The sequence below is a fragment of the Callithrix jacchus genome, chromosome 14 (genome assembly GCF_049354715.1).
Source record: "Callithrix jacchus isolate 240 chromosome 14, calJac240_pri, whole genome shotgun sequence".
Lineage (NCBI taxonomy): Eukaryota > Metazoa > Chordata > Mammalia > Primates > Cebidae > Callithrix > Callithrix jacchus.
In genome coordinates this window covers 27,097,655-27,117,552 of record NC_133515.1, presented here as the reverse complement: position 1 = coordinate 27,117,552, position 19,898 = coordinate 27,097,655, and the positions used below count along the sequence as shown (strand labels likewise).

At 46.5% G+C, this 19,898-nt stretch overlaps 1 protein-coding gene across 3 annotated transcripts in view; it reads right to left on the bottom strand.

The window, feature by feature from the left end:
* Positions 1–17,106, bottom strand: part of ST3GAL5 (ST3 beta-galactoside alpha-2,3-sialyltransferase 5) — a 49,980-nt gene extending 32,874 nt beyond the window's left edge. For all 3 annotated transcript variants that reach the window (XM_078348965.1, XM_002757527.7, XM_035272036.3), the window contains exon 1: positions 16,920–17,106. Coding sequence is in view for 1 of the 3 variants with exons in the window: in XM_002757527.7 (XP_002757573.1) it covers positions 16,920–17,001 (82 nt within the window). In the remaining 2 variants the exon portion in view is untranslated. The remainder of the gene's footprint in view (positions 1–16,919) is intronic.
* Between the last annotated feature and the right edge of the window lie 2,792 nt (positions 17,107–19,898).

Here is a 19,898-nt window from a genome sequence, read left to right as displayed (position 1 = left end):
AACCCCATCACATGGCTGCCCCAGCTGCAGAGTGGGCTGGGAACTTTTTATAAGCTGGGCAGGCTGCTTGCCCAAACAAAGTTAGGGTTCTGACAATAAGAAAGAAGGAGAGAGAGCAGCTTTCATAGGCACTAGTAGGGTCTGCCACAGCCGGGGGAAAGAACCTGGGGCTGTTTGAATAAAGAAGACACTTAAGGTCTACTGGAATGAGGCAGGACCCCCAAGTGGAAGAACAAAGTGCAGGCCTATCTCCACTTCGGGAAAACTGACCTTGAAGGAGTAGAGAAGAAAGGAAAGGGAGCATTAAACAAAATATGGAATTCTCATGTGACAATTTCAAGCCTAGTTTCAGACTCTGAAATGACAATTATTGAAGAAATAAACATTCTAGTTCCTAAACAAAATGCATTTAAAATCACTTTAACCTAATTATAAGTAACATACGTACCCCCATCCTCCCTTGTCCTCCCAATCAGCTTATACGATCCGAGCATTCTTGTATAATCTAGGATGCTAATTTCAAACTAGTTTTAGCAGCAGAACTCTTTTGCACATTGAAACTCACTTAGACCCCAATCTATCATACTGCAGACATATGGTATTCAACTGATCTTTTTGTATGGTTTCTCAACCTCAGCACTAATGACATTGGGGCCAGGTAATCGTTTGTGCTAGGGGCTGTCCTGAGCATTACAGGAGGTTCAGCGGCAGCCCTGGCCTCTGCCCACTAGATGCTAGTATTATCTCTGGTTCTTTCTCTTCCTCTTCAGTTTTGTCAACCAAAAATGTCTCCAGACATTGCCAAGTGTCCCCCGGGAAGGGCAAAATCACCCCTGATTTTAACCACTGGGATTAAAGTCACTGCATACCTTAATATTTTCACATGGCCTTTTTCTTTGAGATGGAGTTTTGCTCTTGTTACCCAGGCTGGAGTGCAATGGCGTGATCTCGGCTCACCGCAACCTCCACCTCCTGGGTTCAGGCAATTCTCCTGTCTCAGCCTCCCGAGTTGCTGGGACTACAAGCACGCGCCGTGCCCAGCTAATTTTTGTATTTTTAGTAGAGACGGGGTTTCACCATGCGGACCAGGATGGTTTCGATCTCTCGACCTCGTGATCCACCTGTCTCAGCCTCCCAAAGTGCACATGGCCTTATTTTAAAAGTCAGTGAAGGTAATGAGACAATGCAATGCTGAAATCAAGGTCTGTGGGATAAATGTTGACACAAGTTTTAATATCTAATCTTTTTCTAGGTTAATTTGGATTGTACAATCTAAAAAATTCTTGACTCATTGGGATATGTGTTTGTGTCCTTACCTGTATAATAGTGAATGGGCCAACAGACACGCACAGACCTGAATCCACACACTGGCCCAGGCAGAACAGCCTGCCCACGCAGAGTGCACAGCTGCACACATACGTGGGAGGAATGCACCCACTCCTGGATTGACACAACCGCAGCAGGACCTCTTCATAACCATCTCACTCCACTCCCACTACCAAAAGGAAAAATACCCCCACTCTATGGTGCTTTCCGATTTCAATTGGGTGGGCAGTGTCTCATTTGTCTCTTAGGAGTGTGAAATTTCACCCATGAAATCAAAACCACAGAGAAAGTGCTGGTGCTGAGACCACACACAACTATCTCCCACTAACTTCTAGTATTCGTTCAGTTTAAATTACAAACACCCTCACCACTATCTCCACCAGGAATTCTCCAACCTGCCCATGTACAAGAACTACTGGAAGAGGGCTGGGTGCAATGGCTCATGCCTGTAAATCCCAGCACTTTTGGAGGCTGAGGTGGGCAGATCACCTGAAGTCAGGAGTTTGAGACCAGCCTGGCCAACATAGAGAAACCTCGTCTCTACTAAAAATACAAAAATTAGCCAGCGCGGGCACTTGTAATCCCAGATACTTGAGAGGCTGAGGCAGGACAATCGCTTGAACCTGAGAGGCGGAGGTTGCAGTGAGCAAAGATCACATCACTGTACTTCTCCAGCCTGGGCAACAGAGCAAGACTCCATCTCAAAAAAAAAAAAAGAACCACTGGAAGAGGCTGCAAAGCATGTAGATTCCCAGACTTCATCCCCAGAATGTCCCGCTTGGTGGTAGGACCAGGTGAGGACAACCACTGTGCATGTTAACCAAGTTCCCCCTAGTTATGTGGGTGCAGCACTTTGAGAACTGCTCACCAGCAAGTTTCTCACAGCTGGAGGAAAGCATGTGTAACAACAGACTGTTAGCCTAAAGATTTTCTGATTCTCCTACAAACTGAGCAGAGTTAAGAGGACCTACCTCCTGCAATGAAAAAAATTAAAATGTTGCTCTGTGAATGCACAGTCAACACAGTACTAATTTTGACCATCAACCAAGATGCAAGCACTTCAATGATTACTTTTTAATCTATTTCTAATCTACTAGTATTCCTCTAGTGAACACATCATTACTGTCATTCAATTGCCTGCTTTCTACAAGCGTAAAAATGTTAAGGCAATTAATTAATTATGAGCCCTTGGAATATTATGAACATTCTCTAAAACTGCAATGTACCTGGCAATTACAGATGAGATTTCTCCAAGACTTTACCGAAGTGGTAAATGTATCAGGAGGGCAGTTACTCTCAGGGCCCAGAGCCTAGTTCCACTTCCACCTCTCTCACACTCTCCTCCTCACTCCATGTCAACCAAGGGGGCCTTGTGCTCTACTTGCTCTTCCTGTGCTGCCCTTCTAGATGGCTCCCTCCCTACCATCTCTGTCCTGGTTTTCATTTAAAAGTTGCCTTCCTTGACACCTTGTGTAAAACACCACTTTCACCCCCTCACTTTCCTGCTTTACTTCATAGCATTCATTGCCACTGATACATATTTGCCTGTTCTCTGCTATCCCTACTAAAATATAAGACTCCTAGCATAGGGACTGTGTCCATTTTGTTCACTGCTGTAATCCAGGTGCCTAAAAAGTACCTAGTATGTAAAAGGCATTTAACAAGCACCTTCAGAATGAATGAACCCAGATGAATGAATGATCAGTGACCTGCAATTAGATCCCTACACAAAGTTAACCCAAATTTATCATGGTCCTAACAAGAGACCAGTGTGAAGACCAGATCTTCCAGGTGTCAAAGTATCATAATCATTGGGTGTTTATCAAACGTCCAGATGGCACCAGGCACATGGAAAATAGGGATTGAGATCCTTTTTCAAACAAGACCCACCGTATGTGTTTGTTGAGGGGAGGTGAGGGGAACAATATAAAATGACTGTCACACCCCTACCACGGAAGAAAATGGCAACTGGATCGCTTTTTTTTTTTTTTTTTTTTTTTTGAGAAAGGGTCTCACTCTGTCACCCAGGCTAGAGTGCAGTGGCATGATCATAGCTCACTGTAACCTCGAACTCCTAGGCTCAAGTGATCTTCCCGCCTCAGCCTCCATAGCTAGGACGATAGGTGTGCACCACCACACTCAGCTACATTTTTTATTTTTTTGTAGCGATAGGGTCTCACTTTATTGCCCAGGCTGGTCTCAAACCCCTGGCCCCAAGCAATCCTCCCACCTCAGCCTCTCAAAGTGCTGGGATTTTCAGATATGAGCTATCACACTTGCCTGATTTTTTTTTTTTAAAGAAAAAGTAGGCCGGCTCATGCCTGTAATCCCAGCACTTTGGGAGGCCAAGGCAGGCGGATCATGAGGTCAAGAGATCGAGACCTTCCTGGCCAACATGGTGAAACCCCCATCTCCACTAAAAATACAAAAATTAGCAGGGTGTGGTGGCATGTGTCTGTAGTCTCAGCTACTGGGGAGGCTGAGGCAGGAGAATCACTTGAACCCAGGAGGTGAAGGCTACAGTGAGCTGAGATCACACCACTGCACTTGGGCATGGTGACAGAGTGAAACTCTAGTTCAAAAAAAAAAAAAAAAGGGCAAAGAAATGAAATACTCAACTGGTTGGTTATTTAATAACAACCAAATGACTCAATCTTTTTGAGGAGGTTTGGTAATCTGTAAAAAGCAGGGTTAGGTGACAACATTTCTATGGCCCCTTCCTCCACTAAAACGTGTTACGATTCTCACTCATCTACGTTTCAAAGATGAAAAAGGAGCATGAAGCTTAGCTTACTCAATGGATGCTAATATGTTATAGCCATCTAGTGGAGAAAACCAGAAAGCTGGAATAAGTGGGAGAACACGGATTTAAGACAACAAAAATCAAAGAGAGTAGGGGAAACACCAGGGCAGAGAGAACAGGGTGGAGGTTGAGACATAGGACATTCTGGGAAGGGAGAACTGGAAGGAAAAGACAGGAACAGGAAGAGAAGCCCTAGCATTGTTCTTCCTTCTGGTGCCTGGGGGTGGGGAGTTTCAGAGGAACTCCTCTTTGCAAATTTTTATAAGCAGACCTACCCGAAAATGATTACAGGCAGCACCGCAGAGATACTCCTCGGATTCCAAGACCTGCCCCTGAGACCCGCTCCCCTCCCCACAGGAGAGGTTCCATCCAGAAGCGTAGAATTTTGCCCTAAACTGGGTTTTAAAAGTGGGGCTGCAAAAGGACCCTCTTCATCATGCTGAGCATAGTAAATTCGTGATTTCTGCCAAAACATACAACCTGAGGTCTGTCAAGGTAGCGGAGACACCCATCTTTAACTGGCAAATGCTGAGGATTTTGGTAAAACGGACCCTCCAAGGGCTCCACCAGCTACCTTGGTGAAGTGCACTGATCTCTGTGCATGAACACCCTCAAATGTGTTTAAATATATTTTAAAACTTACATTCTGCCTGACAAGCCTCTTTCAGGGGCAGCTGTAGGGCTAGCCTAAACCAGGTAAATGTGTGGGTCAGAGACGGTTGACCAGAAGCCCAAGGACACCTATAAGGACTGCAGTCCCTAGAAAAGTAGCAACAATGGGTGGCTGGGGCTGGAAGGAAACTTCTGGTCCAGCAAAGCCACACTGTTAGTGTAGCTAACAGTTTTTTTGTTGCTGTTTTGTTTTTTTGAGTTGCAGTCTCACTCTGTCGCCCAGGCTGGAGTGCAGTGGTGTGATCTCAGCTCACTGCAATCTTCGCCTCCCAGGTTCAAGCGATTTTCCTGCCTCAGCCTCCTGAATAGCTGGGATTACAGGCAGGCGCCACCACACCTGGCTAATTTTTGTATTTTTAGTAGAGATAGGGTTTCACCATGTTGGCCAGGCTGGTCTCAAACTCCTGACCTCAGGTGATCTGTCTGCCTTGGCCTCCCAAAGTGCTGGGATTACAGGCATGAGCCACTGTGCCCAGCCCTCCACCCTGTTTTCTGATGGCGCCAGAGGAGACAAAGCAAATTCTGCAAGGAAGCTCAGTGTTATGGGGATGACTTCAGTAATTACCATGGAAAGGGCAGACACTGAGAAGCTCCACGGTGGCTTCTGATGCTAGACTGGCCACAGCACCCATGACTTGGAGGCTGCAGTTTTTAAACTTTATCTTGAAATAATTTCAAACTTGAAGTTACAAAAATAGTACAAAGAATTTCCATCTGCCCATTAAGCAGACTCCCTAGTTGTTACCATGTTACCACACTTGTGCTGCCATTCCATTAGTATTATACCGTGTGCATATTATTTATTTGACCATTTGAAAGTTGAAGACATGATGACACCTACCCCTAAATATCTGAATATTTCCTAAAAACAAAGACATAACTTTTATACAACCACAACATAATATTTAGGAAATTAGCATCGATTCCATACTGTTATCCAATCTAAAGACCTTATACAAATTTCTCCCCTAGTCCCAGTGATGGCCTTAGAACAAAAACAGCAAGAATATATGTTATTTTCTGTTCCAGGGTCCAGTCTAGGATCATTTGGCATTCACTGTCATGTTCCTTTAGCCTTCTTTAATCTGAAACAGTTCCTTTATCTTTCATGACCTTGGCATTTTTGAAAAGTACAGGCCAATTATTTGGTAGAATGTCCCTCAAATGGAGTTTGTCTAATGTTTCTTCATGATCAGATTCAAGTTATGCATTCTTGGCTGGAATATCACAGAAGTGATCCTGTGCCCTTCTCAAAGCATTTCTCAGGAGACATGTGATGTTGATTTGATTAAGGGTTAAGGTGGTAGAAGCCAGGTTTTTCCACTGTCAAGTTAACTACTTTCCCTTCATGATTAATAAGTGACTTGATGGGAGATACTTAGAGACTAAGGAGATACCCTGTTTATCATCAAATCACCTGTTTTGGTACCCACGGGTGGGTTCTTGCAGGAGAAGGATATGATTGTGTGGAGACAACAAATTCAAACCTCAGGAATGAAACTAGGACTGGATAAAGCAGTAGTAGGTGATGAACAAAAATTAACATGGAATTCTTCTATCAGACTTAATTTGAGTAACCCCCATTTATGTTCACTCTTAGGTATTAAGAAAAAAAACCCTCTAGATTTGCTTTTGAGAATACAGTATATATGAGGTGGGAGTATGGTAATTTATCTATTGGCGCTTCCATGTCTGCTAGAAACTTAGCCCATCAATTCAGTGTCTAGTGGCAGCAAGAAGAGATATCCAAGTCCAGAAAGCTAACCGCTGCAGCCATTCTCATACCAATGCTTAATTTTCCAAGGGCAATGCTGTGTGGCTCAGCTTGGTGATTCCCAGCTTACTGTGACACAATGTTGGGAGGAGCTACATTTAAAAGCAAAAACTCTCCTCTCAACTGATGACCAGGTGTAGAAACAGGTATAGAAACTCTAATTTGCCGTATCCAAGAAATATTTTTAAAACCCTGTTAGCACACAAGTAGAAATTTCAGAAAATAATATAAAAACACAAAGAACATTTAAAAATCACTGTTATCTTGCAACCCAGTGACACCCACTGCTAACATTCTGGTCTGTGTTCTATCAGCCTCTGCTCTTTGCATAGATACATTATCATGACGGTGATGACAATTCTCCCAGGAATGATCTATAACTAGAATCATTCCAGAAGCAAGGAGTGAAGTTAATTCATAACATACAATGGTTTCCTGAGAGTACTGGGCACAAGTCTCTTGGAGAACACTGAGAAGGGCTGGTCTGTTTTGTTGTATAATTTCCTTTGTTTACCTAACAATCCTTTAAATAAAAATTTCATAAGCATCTTCCATACACCAGGCACTGGGAATATAAAAATAAGTAAGACACAACTCCTTTCCTCTGTAAATGAATAATCCAGCAAGGACAACTGAAAATGCCTAAATACTCAAAATACCAAATAATGCTGTCATAGAGGAGCTACAGTACGCCTTTCGCATCCTGGTCAGGAAAGCACAGGCTCCATCAGAGGAAATCAGGAAGGCTTCCCTGAGGAAGTGATGTATGAATGGGTCCTTGAAGAATGACTAAGACTTCAGAGACAGGACAGAGAGAGACGGCAGCATTCCAGACAGAAGGAAGGTAACGCCAGACACAAAGATAGGTGTGTGCTGGGGAAAGATTACAGGGGACCTGGGGAAGAGTGGGTAGAAGATGCAGCTAGGAATAAACCAGGCCCTCTTAAGTTATACAAAGGAGGATGGCCCTAAGTGGTTCTTAAGTGGGGGAGTGGTGAGCTCATACTGGGAATAAAGAGGCCAAGGAATGGGGTGGTCAAAAGGCCACTGAGATCAGTGCAGTGAGGGGTGATGGAGGAGCTGGGCTACAGCCAGAAAGGTCAGAAGGTGGCCAACCAAGAGATATGGAGGAGGAAGGTGCCACAGAACTTGGTGACCAAGCCAGGAGGGGCTATTATTACAGCACTGGGCCAGCCAAGATCCATCCTGTGTAAAAATTCAGGTAGCTAAAGATGGAAGGCGGAGGGGAGAAGGTATTCAAGAAGGCTCCAAATGTTACTGTTTCTCAAGGTGATTTAATGGCAAAGGTAGAGGTGTCCCTCAAAGAGAAAGAGGCCAAAGGGAGCAAGACATGACACTAGGGGTAAACTGAAGAAACTGCCCCTAGAATTCCCCCTCCCCTCGGGGTCCCACCAAGCTTTTACAGAGTAGCTCTCCTGCGATGGGCCTGTGTGACAGCACATTATATACGCAGAGTGTGCTAGAGAGAACAGCTCCGTGACAACCCCATAAATGGCACAAATAAAGCAAATCTAGAAGCTAAATGTTTAATGGAATATTTCCCTCTTAACCCAAAGGAAATACAAGTAGTTGGGCTGAATAATAATAGGAGAAAGCGAAAGCAGAACTGACAGTTAACAAAAAGCAATTCTGGGATCCAGTACCCACAGGCTCCAATGTGTGGGCTCTTCCCTAAACTTGAGTAGAATGGGAAACACAGGGTATCAGATGATGGGAAAGCTTCTGGGCAAATCCTAAAATCATCAAGATCCCACTGCCCCAGAAAGCGTAAGGGTAAAAGTTCTTAAGGTTTTGGAGCATAAAAGTGATGTCACCAAGCAGGACCTTAGAAATATTCCTCAGGGAACAGGTGGCCAGGTGGGTGGGGAAGGGAAGGTAGGGAATTTGCCAGGCAGTTTTTCCAACAACCCACGGTATTCGGTAATCATATATGTCTTATAGAAATGGAAGAACAGGACTAGTCATAGAAAGCCCCAAAGCAGAAAACAGTAATGACCCTAGAAAAGGAACTGGTGGGACAGTGACTGGGACAGTGAAAACCCAGAGTCTGGCAGGACCTGGCAATTTAGGGTTGGCAGGAGAGGGAGGAACTGTGCAGGAGACAAAGGGAGATTTTGTTTGGGCTGCTTAAAACTCAGAACAAGTTATGTTTCCATTTCTAAAACCAACAACATATATTTAGGTCTAACTAAAACACATGAAGGATTTTACACCCCAATCACATCTCTTTTCATCTTGGTTCCAAAACTCTGGGAAACCAGCATTTGGGCAGGCTCCCCAACAGACATAATTATACAACCCATTTTTGATCAAATAGGAGTATGTGCCTGGGAAGGCAGCAATAAGAAACACACACACCGTCCCTTCTTCAAAAAGCTCTCATAGGCTGGGCATGGTGGCTCATGCCTGTAATTCCAGCACTTTGGGAAGCCAAGATGGGTGGATCACCTCAGGTCAGGAGTTCAAGACCAGCCTGACCAACATGGCAAAACCCTGTCTCTACTAAAAATTAGCTGGGCTTGGTGGCGTGTACCTGTAGTCCCCACTACTCAGGAGGCTGAGGTTGCAGTGAACTGAGACAGTGCCACTGCACTCCAGCCTGGGTGACAGAGCAAGACTCTGTCTCAAAAAACAAAACAAAATGAAAAAACTCTCATAATCTTATTTTAAAAAACAGACAAGTAGGTCTATTTTAACTTATCTATGTTGGACAGGAGGGCAGAGTGTCAGATGATGTTTCAGAAGATCTGGGGTGTATGTGTGATATGGTTTGGCTGTGTCCCCACCCAAATCTAAACTTGAATTGTATCTCCCAGAATTCCCATGTGTTGTGGGAGGGACCCAGGGGGAGGTAATTGAATCTTGGGGGCTGGTTTTTCCTGTGCTATTCTCGTGATACTGAATACATCTCACGAGATCTGATGGGTTTATCAGGGGTTTCTGCTTGTGCTTCTTCTGCATTCTCTCTTGCCAATGCTAGTAAGAAGTGCCTTTTGTCCTCCACCATGATTGTGAGACATTCCCCAGCCCTGTGGAACTGTAAGTCCAATTAAACCTCTTTCTTTTGTAAATTTCCCAGTCTCTAATATGTCTTTATCAGCAGCATGAAAATGGACTAATACAGTAAATTGGTATCAATAGAGTGGGAAATTGCTGAAAAGATACCTGAAAATGTGGAAGATACTTTAGAACTGGGAAACAGGCAGAAAGTTTGAAGGGCCCAGAAAAAGACAGGAAAACGTGGGAAAGACTGGAATTTCCTAGAGACTTGTTGAATGGCTTTGCCCAAAATGCTGAGAGCAACATGGACAATAAAAATCCAGTTTGAGGTGGTCTCAGATAGAGATGACAAACTTGTTGAGAACTGGAGCAAAGTAACTCTTGTTATGTTTTAGCAAAGAGACTGGAGGCATCTCGCCCCTGACGTAGAAATGTGTGGAACTGTGAACTTGTTATAGATGATTTAGGGTATCTGGTGGAAGATTTCCAAGCAACAAAACAGTCAAGAGGTGACTTGGGTGCTGTTAAAGGCATTCAATTTTAAAAGGGGAACAGAGCATAAAAGTTCAGAAAATTTGCAGCCTGACTGTGCTACAGAAAAGAAAACCCTATTTTCTGGGAGAAATTCAAGCCGGCTGCATAAATTTGCATAAGTAGCAAGGAGCCTAATATTAATCCCCAAGACCATGGGGAAAAATGTCTCCAGGCCACAACAGAGACCTTCATGGCAGCCCCTCCCATCACAGGCCTGGATAGCTAGGAGGAAAAAGTGGTTTCATGGGCCAGGCCCAGGGTCCTCATGCTGTGTGCAGCCTAGGGACTTTGTGCCCAGTGTCCCAGCCACTCCAGCCGTGACTGAAAAGGGCCAACAGATAGCTTAGGCTGTGGCTTCAGAGGGTGGAAGCCCCAAGTCTTGGCAGCTTCCTTGTGGTATTGATTATTCAGGTGCACAGAAGTCAAGAACTCAGGATTGGGAACCTCCACCTAGATTTCAGAAGATGTATGGAAATGCCTGGATGCCCAGGCAAAAGTTTGCTGCAGGGCAGAGGCCCTCATGGAGAACCTCTGCTAGGGCACTGTGGAAGGGAAATGTGGAGTCTGAGCCCCCACACAGAGTCCCTACTGGGGCACTGCCTAGTGGAGCTGTGAGAAGAGGGTCACCATCCTCCAGACCCCAGAATGGTAGATCTACTGACAGATTGCACCATGCGCCTGGAAAAGTCACAGACACTCAACACGAGCCCATGAAAGCAGCTAGAAGGGAGGCTGTGCCCTGCAAAGCCACAGAGGCAGAGTTGCCCAAAACCATGGGAAGTCACCTCTTGCATCAGTGTGACCTGAATGCAAGACACGGAGTCAAAGGAGGTCATTTTGGAACTTTAAGATTTGGGCCAGGCATGGTAAGCTCACACCTATATCCTAGCATTTTAGGAGGCTGAGGTAGGTGGATCACTTGAGGTCAGGAGTTCAAGACTAGCCTGGTCAACATGCTGAAACCCTATCTCTATTAAAAATATTTTTTTAAAAATTAGCTGGGCATGGTGGCAGGCACCTGTAATCCCAGCTACTCAGGAGGCTCAGGCAGGAGAATCACTTGAACCCAGGAGGCAGAGGCTAAAGTGAGCTGAGATTGCAAGCCACTGCACTCCAGCCTGGGCAACAGAGACTCTGTCCAAAAAAAATTAAAAAAAAAGATTTGACTGCTTCGCTGGATTTCGAACTTGCATGGGGCCTATAGTCCCTTTGTTTGGGCTAATTTCTCCCATTCGGAATGGCTGCCCCAATGCCAGTACCCCTATTGTATCTAGGAAGTAACTAACTTGCTTTTGATTTTACAGGCTCATAGGCAGAAGGGACTTGGCTTGTCTCAGGCAAGACTTTGGACTGTGGATTTCTGGGTTAATGCTGAAATGAGTTAAGCCTTTAGGGGAGTGTTGGGAAGGCATGATTAGTTTTGAAATGTGAGGACATGAGATTTGGAGAGGCCAGGGGTGGAATGATAGGTTTGGCTGTGTCCCAAGCCAAATCTCAACTTTAATTGTAACTCCCAGCAGTCTCACATGTTGTGGGAGGGACCCAGGGGGAGGTAACTGAATCATGAGGGTCGGTCTTTCCCATCTATTCTGGTGATAGTGAATAAATCTCATGAGATACGATGGGTTTATCAGGGGTTTGCACTTTTGCTTCTTCCTCCTTCTCTCTTGCCACTGTGATGTAAGAAGTACTTTTCACCCTCCGCCATGATTGTGAGACCTTCCCCATGACTGTCAGACCTTCCCCAGCCATGTGGACCAGTAAGTCCAATTAAACCTCTTTCTTTTGTTAATTGCCCAGTCTGGGGTATGTGTTTATCAGAAGGGTGAAAACGGACTAATACAATGTGTGCCTTAGGAAAGGCTTCCCAAAGGAAAGAATGTTTCTGCCCAGGCCTGAATAGGAACTGGCGTGTGATGAGAGAGGCAAGTGCCTTGGGAGCAGGGCCAGACAGTAGGGAAGGATGGCAGAATGCCAAGTGCAGTGTGCCTAAAGGGTCTACCCAGGAGAGCACAGCACCCTGAGACGCTAGAAAAGCAAGTAGTTCATGCCACAGGAGGCTGCAATTTTACTCTAGGAATAAAAGGGAGCAACTGGTGGTGGGGTAGTTTAAAGTGGAATTTTGAAGACCTCTCTTGAGGCTGGACTGGAGACGGAGAAATCCTCTCACGAGGCAATACCAGTTAGGAGGCTGCGATGGAGCTCCAAGCAAGTGATGACAGCACTGCTGGGAGCACACTCACCTGACAGGATGGAGCCATCTTAGGCCCTTGAGATCATCCTCACCAATTTCGCCAGTAGCTGTTACAGACTACAAAGACATGGTTATGACAGCCTCATTTACCACCTCCAGGCCAGACTGCCAGAGTCTGAACCCAGCTCAGACCCCTATGGCTTCTTAACCTCTGTTCCTCAATACCCTCCTTTATAAAATGGGGATTATAATGGCACCAAACACATAGCGCTGTGGTGAAATTACATTGTTTACTATATATAACATGTCTACAATAGATGAGAATAAAGTGAGTAGGAAAGCATTGATTTCTTTCTGTCCTATCTACGTTCTGTAGCTTGTGGGTTCATTTGTGGGGGCAGGCAGGGGGCAGACTTAGTGTGAAAAGCAGAATGTAAAGGAGCTCATTAATAATTTACTTTACATAGTGTGTAGCTGTGTTATTAGGTGCATAAGAGTTTAGAAACGGAAACTTTTTGGGAAACGGAAACTTTGATCCACCTGTTTCTTTCCCATTTTTAAAATGTAGTTACTAGAAAATATAAAATTAGACATGTGGCTCAGGTTGTATTTCCACTGGATAGTGCTGGTCTAGAGGAAGGATGAGCAAGAAGCCCACACCAATCCCCCAGTCCTGGGTGGCAACAACTGGACTGCAGAAAGTGATAAGCAAACAGAGGAGAGTATCAGAGGCTGCACATGTCCTCTCTTCTGCTAGGGTATGGATTAGAGATATGAATAAGATGTTTATGAAAAGCAAAAAGTGGGTGAAGAATAGGGCAGAAGAGGATGAAAACGCAGAGGCTGAGGAGAAGAGAGGAAGGCCAAGGAAGAAATGGCACATGTAACAGAAAAACTACCTCTGCTCAGAACTCAATACACATAAGCCCTGAATTATGAAGAAGACATGGTCTTAAAAACAGCCTTCATAGTCAAAAGACAGAAGTACTATTCTACCAAAGTAGACCTTTCTAATCTGTTGTTTCTATCAAACTGATCCCATCCTATCACATGATATTTAACTGTTACAATTCCAGCTGTTAAAAATTAAAGGAAAAAAGGAACGAATTCATGGGTATAAGAGTTGGTGAGCCATTCAATAACTTAATCCTGAATATTTTTCCATGCTGTAATAATGGGACAACAAAAATGTTTTACATGGCCTCAAAAACCCAAATAAGAAGTGGACTTTTCCTCTAGGTCATGGATAATTTTTAGCAGAAATGCAGAGAAAGCAGGCCAGAGAAGTAGACATAAAGTATAGAAAGTACAGTATTAAGAGAGCTCAGAGAAGAGGGGTTTGTTTGCAGCAAGAAGAGTGGGAGCTGAGACCAAGCCAGGCTGTTTCACCAGAGAAACTCTTCCCTTAGGTTAGAGGCTCCTAGGGAGCTAACGGTTCCCACAGCCCAGCTTGCCCTGCTGCCTGGCCCACTGGGAGACTGCAGCCTAGAGGTAACTGCACTTACTGACACCATACACAGCCAGGTAGAAACTGATCCTGACTGCCAGAAGGACTCCTGATTCCTGCCCCAGTCTCCTTAGAACTGTCACCCTCATCAGCTAACAGTGAGGAACTACCAATGTGGTCATTCCAAAACTGAAATAAAATAGCTGTGTCCAAGGCTCCCAAAACAGCAGTACCACTCCTTAGGTACAGACCTATCAGAAACACACACACATATGTATCAAAGCCAGACACTAGAGTGGTCACAGCAGCACCATCTGTAACAGACAAATGCTCACAGACAATACGTGACAGAAACTGTCCAAATGTTCACAGACAATACGTGACAATATACCATACATGAATATGGTATATTCTCCCAATGGCCCAATCAGCAATGAGAGTGAATATCCTTCAACTACGGGCAGCATCATGAGTGACTCTCAGAAACTCAATGCTTAAGGAAAGAAGACATACACTAGCCGGGCATAGTTGCCCTGCCTGCAATCTCAGCGCTTTGGAAGGCCAATGTGGGAGAACGGCTTGAGGCCAGGAGTTGGAGACCAGCCTGGATAAACATGGTGGGAGCCATCTCTACAAAAATCAAATAAACAAATTAGCTGGGTCTGGTGGTGTTTGTCTTTAGTCTCAGCTACTGAGGAGGCTAAGGAAGGAGGATTGCTTGAGTCCAGGAGTTCAAGGCTGATCCTGGGGGAGGCTGCGACCAGAGTACAACACATGGGGAGCTCCCAGGGTCCCGGACAGGTCTGTTTCTTGATCTAAGTGCAAGTGTATGGGCGTGTTCAGTTTGGAAAATTCATTGAACAGGACACTTATGGTATGTCTACTTTCCTAGTATCTATGTTATTTTTAAAATAATAATAATAAAGCTTTGTCTGTCTGGTGTCCAGGTAAGACAAGCCTGGTAGTGTCCTTGAAGCCTCAAAACTGATTTTTCTCCTGCTCTTATGCATTTCACTTGCTTCTCCTCTGCACATGTGCTTAAGCTGGCTCTCTCCTGGGCCAGCCTGCGTGTCACCATCATATTTATGGTTTCCTCCCATACCAGGCCTGTGATTCACCTCTTTGCATGCCTTGGCTAACTTATGCCACCCACACTGATCCAGCCCTTGCTTTTCCTTCCTCAGCAGTTAGGGAGCTCCCATCATCATTAACGTATGTATATTCCCAATTGTTTTACCTTTGCCAAAGCTTCCCAGCTAGACTAAAAATGGGGAGCATGCCCTCTGGCACTGTGTCCACAGGCAGTGCGGATTAAATCGATCCTCAGGAACCAGGAGGGTGTGGAAGGCAAGCCTTATCCCTTCTCCCAGAAACTGCTGGCTCCAACACAGCCATCTCAGCCTCCCAGGACCTGGAATGGACTCCCACAGAGGACTCCCCAACCTCTTTTCATTCATTGCCTCCCAAGAGCCAACCTGCTAGATAAATTTCCCTCACCGCTGCAGATAGTCCCACTAGGCAAGCAGGGAAGAACTAGAGGAGGCAAACCAAAGAACAGAGTGTGTCCTTATTCTGCCATGGATATATCCTTAACAATCATCACCAATCTATTTTGATGACATGCAACAATCTACAATTTATGCCAAAATTGTAAGAATTTTCCAAATAGTCGCAAATGTGAGGTTTCAGGATTTATGCCTGCCAGCCTTCTCTCTCTTCCATGAGCCCCTTCATGCCTTCCCATCGCACCTATTTCTCTTCTTGCCTGATGAAGAAACGCTAACCAACTAAGAATATCTAAGCGCCATTTCATTTTACAAAAACAGCAGCACCCATGTAACGGGCACACCAGTGAAAGACTCAGGACATGCTGGTTACATGCTCTGGCAGTTAGTATGAATCTCTCCTTCTTGAAGTGACAGCTGGAACTCAGGTGCTTCCAGGCTGTGACTAGCAGCAATGTTAGACACTCCTCGAAGCTGTCAAGCTCTCAGGGTTACACAAGTGAAACCACACCGTGTTCTGATTGTATTCAAGTCTGTGCCCCTTCATGTAGCAGAAACCGACTTCTCTTCCACAGTTTCAGCAGCTGCATCCTTCCATAGAAAAGGATTAGCAGCCATAAGCCCAGGGGAGGGCAGCTAAAGGAGATGAGTCTCCTTCCTCTCTGTGACACCCAGCACGGCCCTGGCACGAACAGCAGGCAACCACCGGTGCCAGATGAAGCGCAGCACATAAAACCATTTTCCCCTTTAAATGAACAATGCCTAATTAAGCAAAGGCTGCATACATGAATTAAGACATGAGGATATCAAATTTGTCTTCTGAGTCAGCTAGTAATTCTGCAGGACGTCTACCCTCGTACACGTATTTTTTATGATTAGAAAAACCCAGGGCCTGGAAGGGACCTCGATCATCTGTAGAGTAAGCCTCCCAGGAGTGACCAAGAGCCCGAGCCGCACAGGGGGATCAGTGTCTGCCAAGGTCACCCAGCTGGTGTGGGGCAGAGCTCCTCCGGGATGCTCTTGGAAAACCCTGCGTTACTTACACACGCAGGGCTAACAGTGAATGCATGCCCGCGTCAAGCCACGGCTACAATTCAGAAGAAACCAAAAGGTCGCCAAAACCTGTCTTCTCCGCAGGGCTGGCTGCAGAGAGGGTGCAGAGAAGGTCACCGGCAAATTTCTACCAGCGGCCCCACATCACGCCTCCCTGATGGATGCAGAAAGCGGTTTCGGGAGCTGGTAGTAACCATGCAGGGGGTCCCCTAAGCCCATCCCAGGAAAATGCGTTAAGTCGCCTCTGCCGGCTCCGAAGCTTCCAGCAATGAATTAAATCCAGAGCTGCTGCGGAAAGCAGCGGGGACAGGGTCAATGCGGCGGGACCCGACACCCAGCTGTCCGCCCCGCCCTCCACCGCGTCCACACCTGCGAGGGCCGCGGCGCCCCCCGCCCGGTCCACACGGCCAGGGACCACGACCATCTGCCCGCGCCCCGGCCGGGCTCGCCTGGGGGCGCCGTGCTCTGGAAGCTGCCCGCGGCGTTTAGGCGGAAACGCATCGCCTAGCGAGGCCGGGCGAGACAGGTCGCCGCCGCAGACCCCAGCCCAGAAGCCCCCGTGACGCCGAGGAGGGGGCTGCGCCATGTACCTCGGCCTGCAGGTGCCGCCGCTGTCTCGGTCCGCGGCTGCAGGGGACGCAGCTCCGCGCCGCCCGCCGCCTTCGTCCGCATACTAGGGAGGGGGCTCCGGCCAGCCGCCAACCGCGGACCCCGCGCCCCCGCCCGCCCCCGGCGCCGCGCTCGCGCCCATTCAGCCCAAGGCCGCCGCTCCCCGGCGCGGATGCGGAGGAGGGGCGGGGGGCGGGACCTGTCGTCACGAGGAGCGGACAGCCAATTGGAGAATACAATGCCTCCTCTACGCCCCGCCCCCGGGCGCGCGGGCCCCTCCGCCCTGCGAAGCCGTAGGAGCTGCGGGGGCAGGACGCCCCCTACGGGTACGCACCCGGGGCGGAGGTCGTGCCGGGGCAAGCCCCTCTAGGTTCTGGAGAGGAAATGATTGACAAACAGTTTGTAAAAGCATAAATATTCGTGGAAATTAAAAAAAAAATCAGATAGGAAACAAAGCTTAAGACAGTGATCAATAGGTTATTTCTTGAACACAGCTGAGCATATACTGTGTGCCTGTAACTTTCCGGTGCTTTCGACCCGACCCCGGTGAAACCAATTAAGTCGGTCGGCTTGCAGAACTTCCTTTCAGACGGGCAGACACAGCACCGCGGCCGTGTTTCTGTGATCCCCTTCTGGGTTTAAAAAAGATCCTAGACACCGAGCCAAATATGTTTGCATAAACCGGGAGCTCGTCGCTCTATTTTGTAACAGCTTGGCGCAAGGCAGCTGGTTTGGAGATGTCTCTGTTCTTCCCTTGGTTGGGGGCGGGGTGTCGGAAAAAATGTGCTGCCTGGGTGATCGAGGTCGGGGCCAAAGCGTTGCAAAGGAAACGGTGGGAGGACTCTACTTTCACAAATCCCAAAAGGGTTTAACCATAAGACTATATCTGGATTGTTCTAACGTGAAGACATTGGGAGCATTTCGAAAATATTGGAGGAAAAGCTGTCACTAGGCGATTTAAATCCAGTAAGTTGGTCAAGACTAGCCAGGCGAAGCAGCTGCCCGGGTCAGCGACAGCTGCAAGAATGCTCCGTACCTTGCCCTCTTACTCTTGGAGACCAGCCCAAGGCCCATGTGTTACAGCAAAGGGGTCCCGTAGACCCCAAGAGAGGGTTCTTGGATCTCATGCAAGAAAGAATTCAGGGCAAGTACACAGTACAAAGTAAAAGCAAGTTTATTAAGAAAGTAAAGTGCCATGTGATGCTGGGACAGGAGGCAGCTTCAAGCTCCTTTTCTTACGGGCCCAGCGGCTCGCGCCTGTAATCCCAGCACTTTGGGAGACTGAGATGGGCTAATCACCTGAAGTCAGGAGTTCAAGACCAGCTGGCCAACATGTCGAAATCCCGTCTCTGCTAAAAATACAAAAATTAGCTGGGCAAGGTGGCTCTTACCTGTAGTTCCAGCTACTCCGGAAGCTGAGGCAGGAGAATCCGTTGAACCTGGAAGGCAGAGGTTGCAGTGAGCTGAGATTGCCACTGCACTCCAGCAGGGTGTTCCTGAAAATGAGAAGAGGAACATATCCAACCTAGGTACAATGCTTGTAATGCTTGTATATATGGAGAGATGTGCTCTACTACAAGGGTTTGTGACAAAGGATTAATTTTCTTAATACATTTGCAAGAATCAATATTATTATCTTTAAAGCAAAAGTAGGAATGCCTTTGTTCTCCAGATATCAGGATATCTGGACACTCTCAAGTCTGGGTCTGTTCAGTAAACATTATTAATTTGTTCCCTTAACCATAAACATCTAGAGCTAGGAATGAATGCCTAGCTTTCAGCGAATGCAGACTAGCAAGTCCAAGCCTCATTTTCCTAGCCCTCATTCAAAATGGAGGCACTCTGGTTCAAACGCCTCTGACACATGTGCTTGATACAACACTCTTTACCTCTCTGTCTCCCTTGCTCTTTCCCTTCTCTTCCAGATTCCCCTTGTCTGCAAAGCCAGGCCCTGATAGCATCATGGCTGCTATGAAAGTCAGCAGTATTCCAGCTTCCAAGGATGGATGTAAGGTGGGGGTAAGAAAGAAAAGGAGCTTGAAGCTGCCTCCTGTCCCAGCATCACATGGCATCTGTTAAGCCCTTACTCTACTCACATTAGGTTGACCCACTTGGGCAGCAAGACAAGCGGGCCTCCAAACTTCCTTTTCACCGGCCACAGAGACATCCTTAGCTACTATTCTGGATTAAGACAAAGATCTCCAAACAGCAGACTCAGATCACCCTCTAGATTTCAAAGCCTTACTGGTATCTCTCCAAGTCATTGGCTGATCTCAGAGAAGCTTCTGAATAGTGACTAGCAAAGAGTCACTCAGGATACTCAGAAATCAAGGCGGAAGTGCAATGGCGTGATCTCAGCTCACTGCAACCTCTGCCTCCCGGGTTCAAGTGATTCTTGTGCCTCAGCCTCATGAATAGCTGGAATTACAGGTGCGGACCACCACACCCAGCTAATTTTCATATTTTTAGTAGAGGTGGGGTTTTGCCATATTGGCTAGGCTGGTCTTGAACTCCTGACCTCAAGTGATCCACCCACCTCTGCTTCCCAAAGTGCTGGGATTACAGGCATGAGCCACCGCGCCTGGCCTAATTTTTTACTTATGCTGATTGCTTTGGTCATTCTCATAGCAGGCTTTTGGTTGCCTCCAACATCCATCCACCCTCATCCTTTGTGATGCAACATACCTTTTAAGTGAGTTTGCCACACTCTATGAGAGGGTTCTGATTGGTCTAAGCCAGGGGTTTTCAAAATGTGGTCCAAAGACTTCTGGGAGTCCCTGAGGACCTTTCAGGGGGAACTCTGAAGTCAAAACTGTCTCATAATAATCTAATACATCAGTTACCTTCTTCACTGACAGCAAAAAAACAAAAGTGGGCCAAACAACTGGGACCTTCACAAATCAAAGCAATGACCCCAAAATGATTAAAATCTCAAATCTTGAGTCATGGCCCTTTTTTAT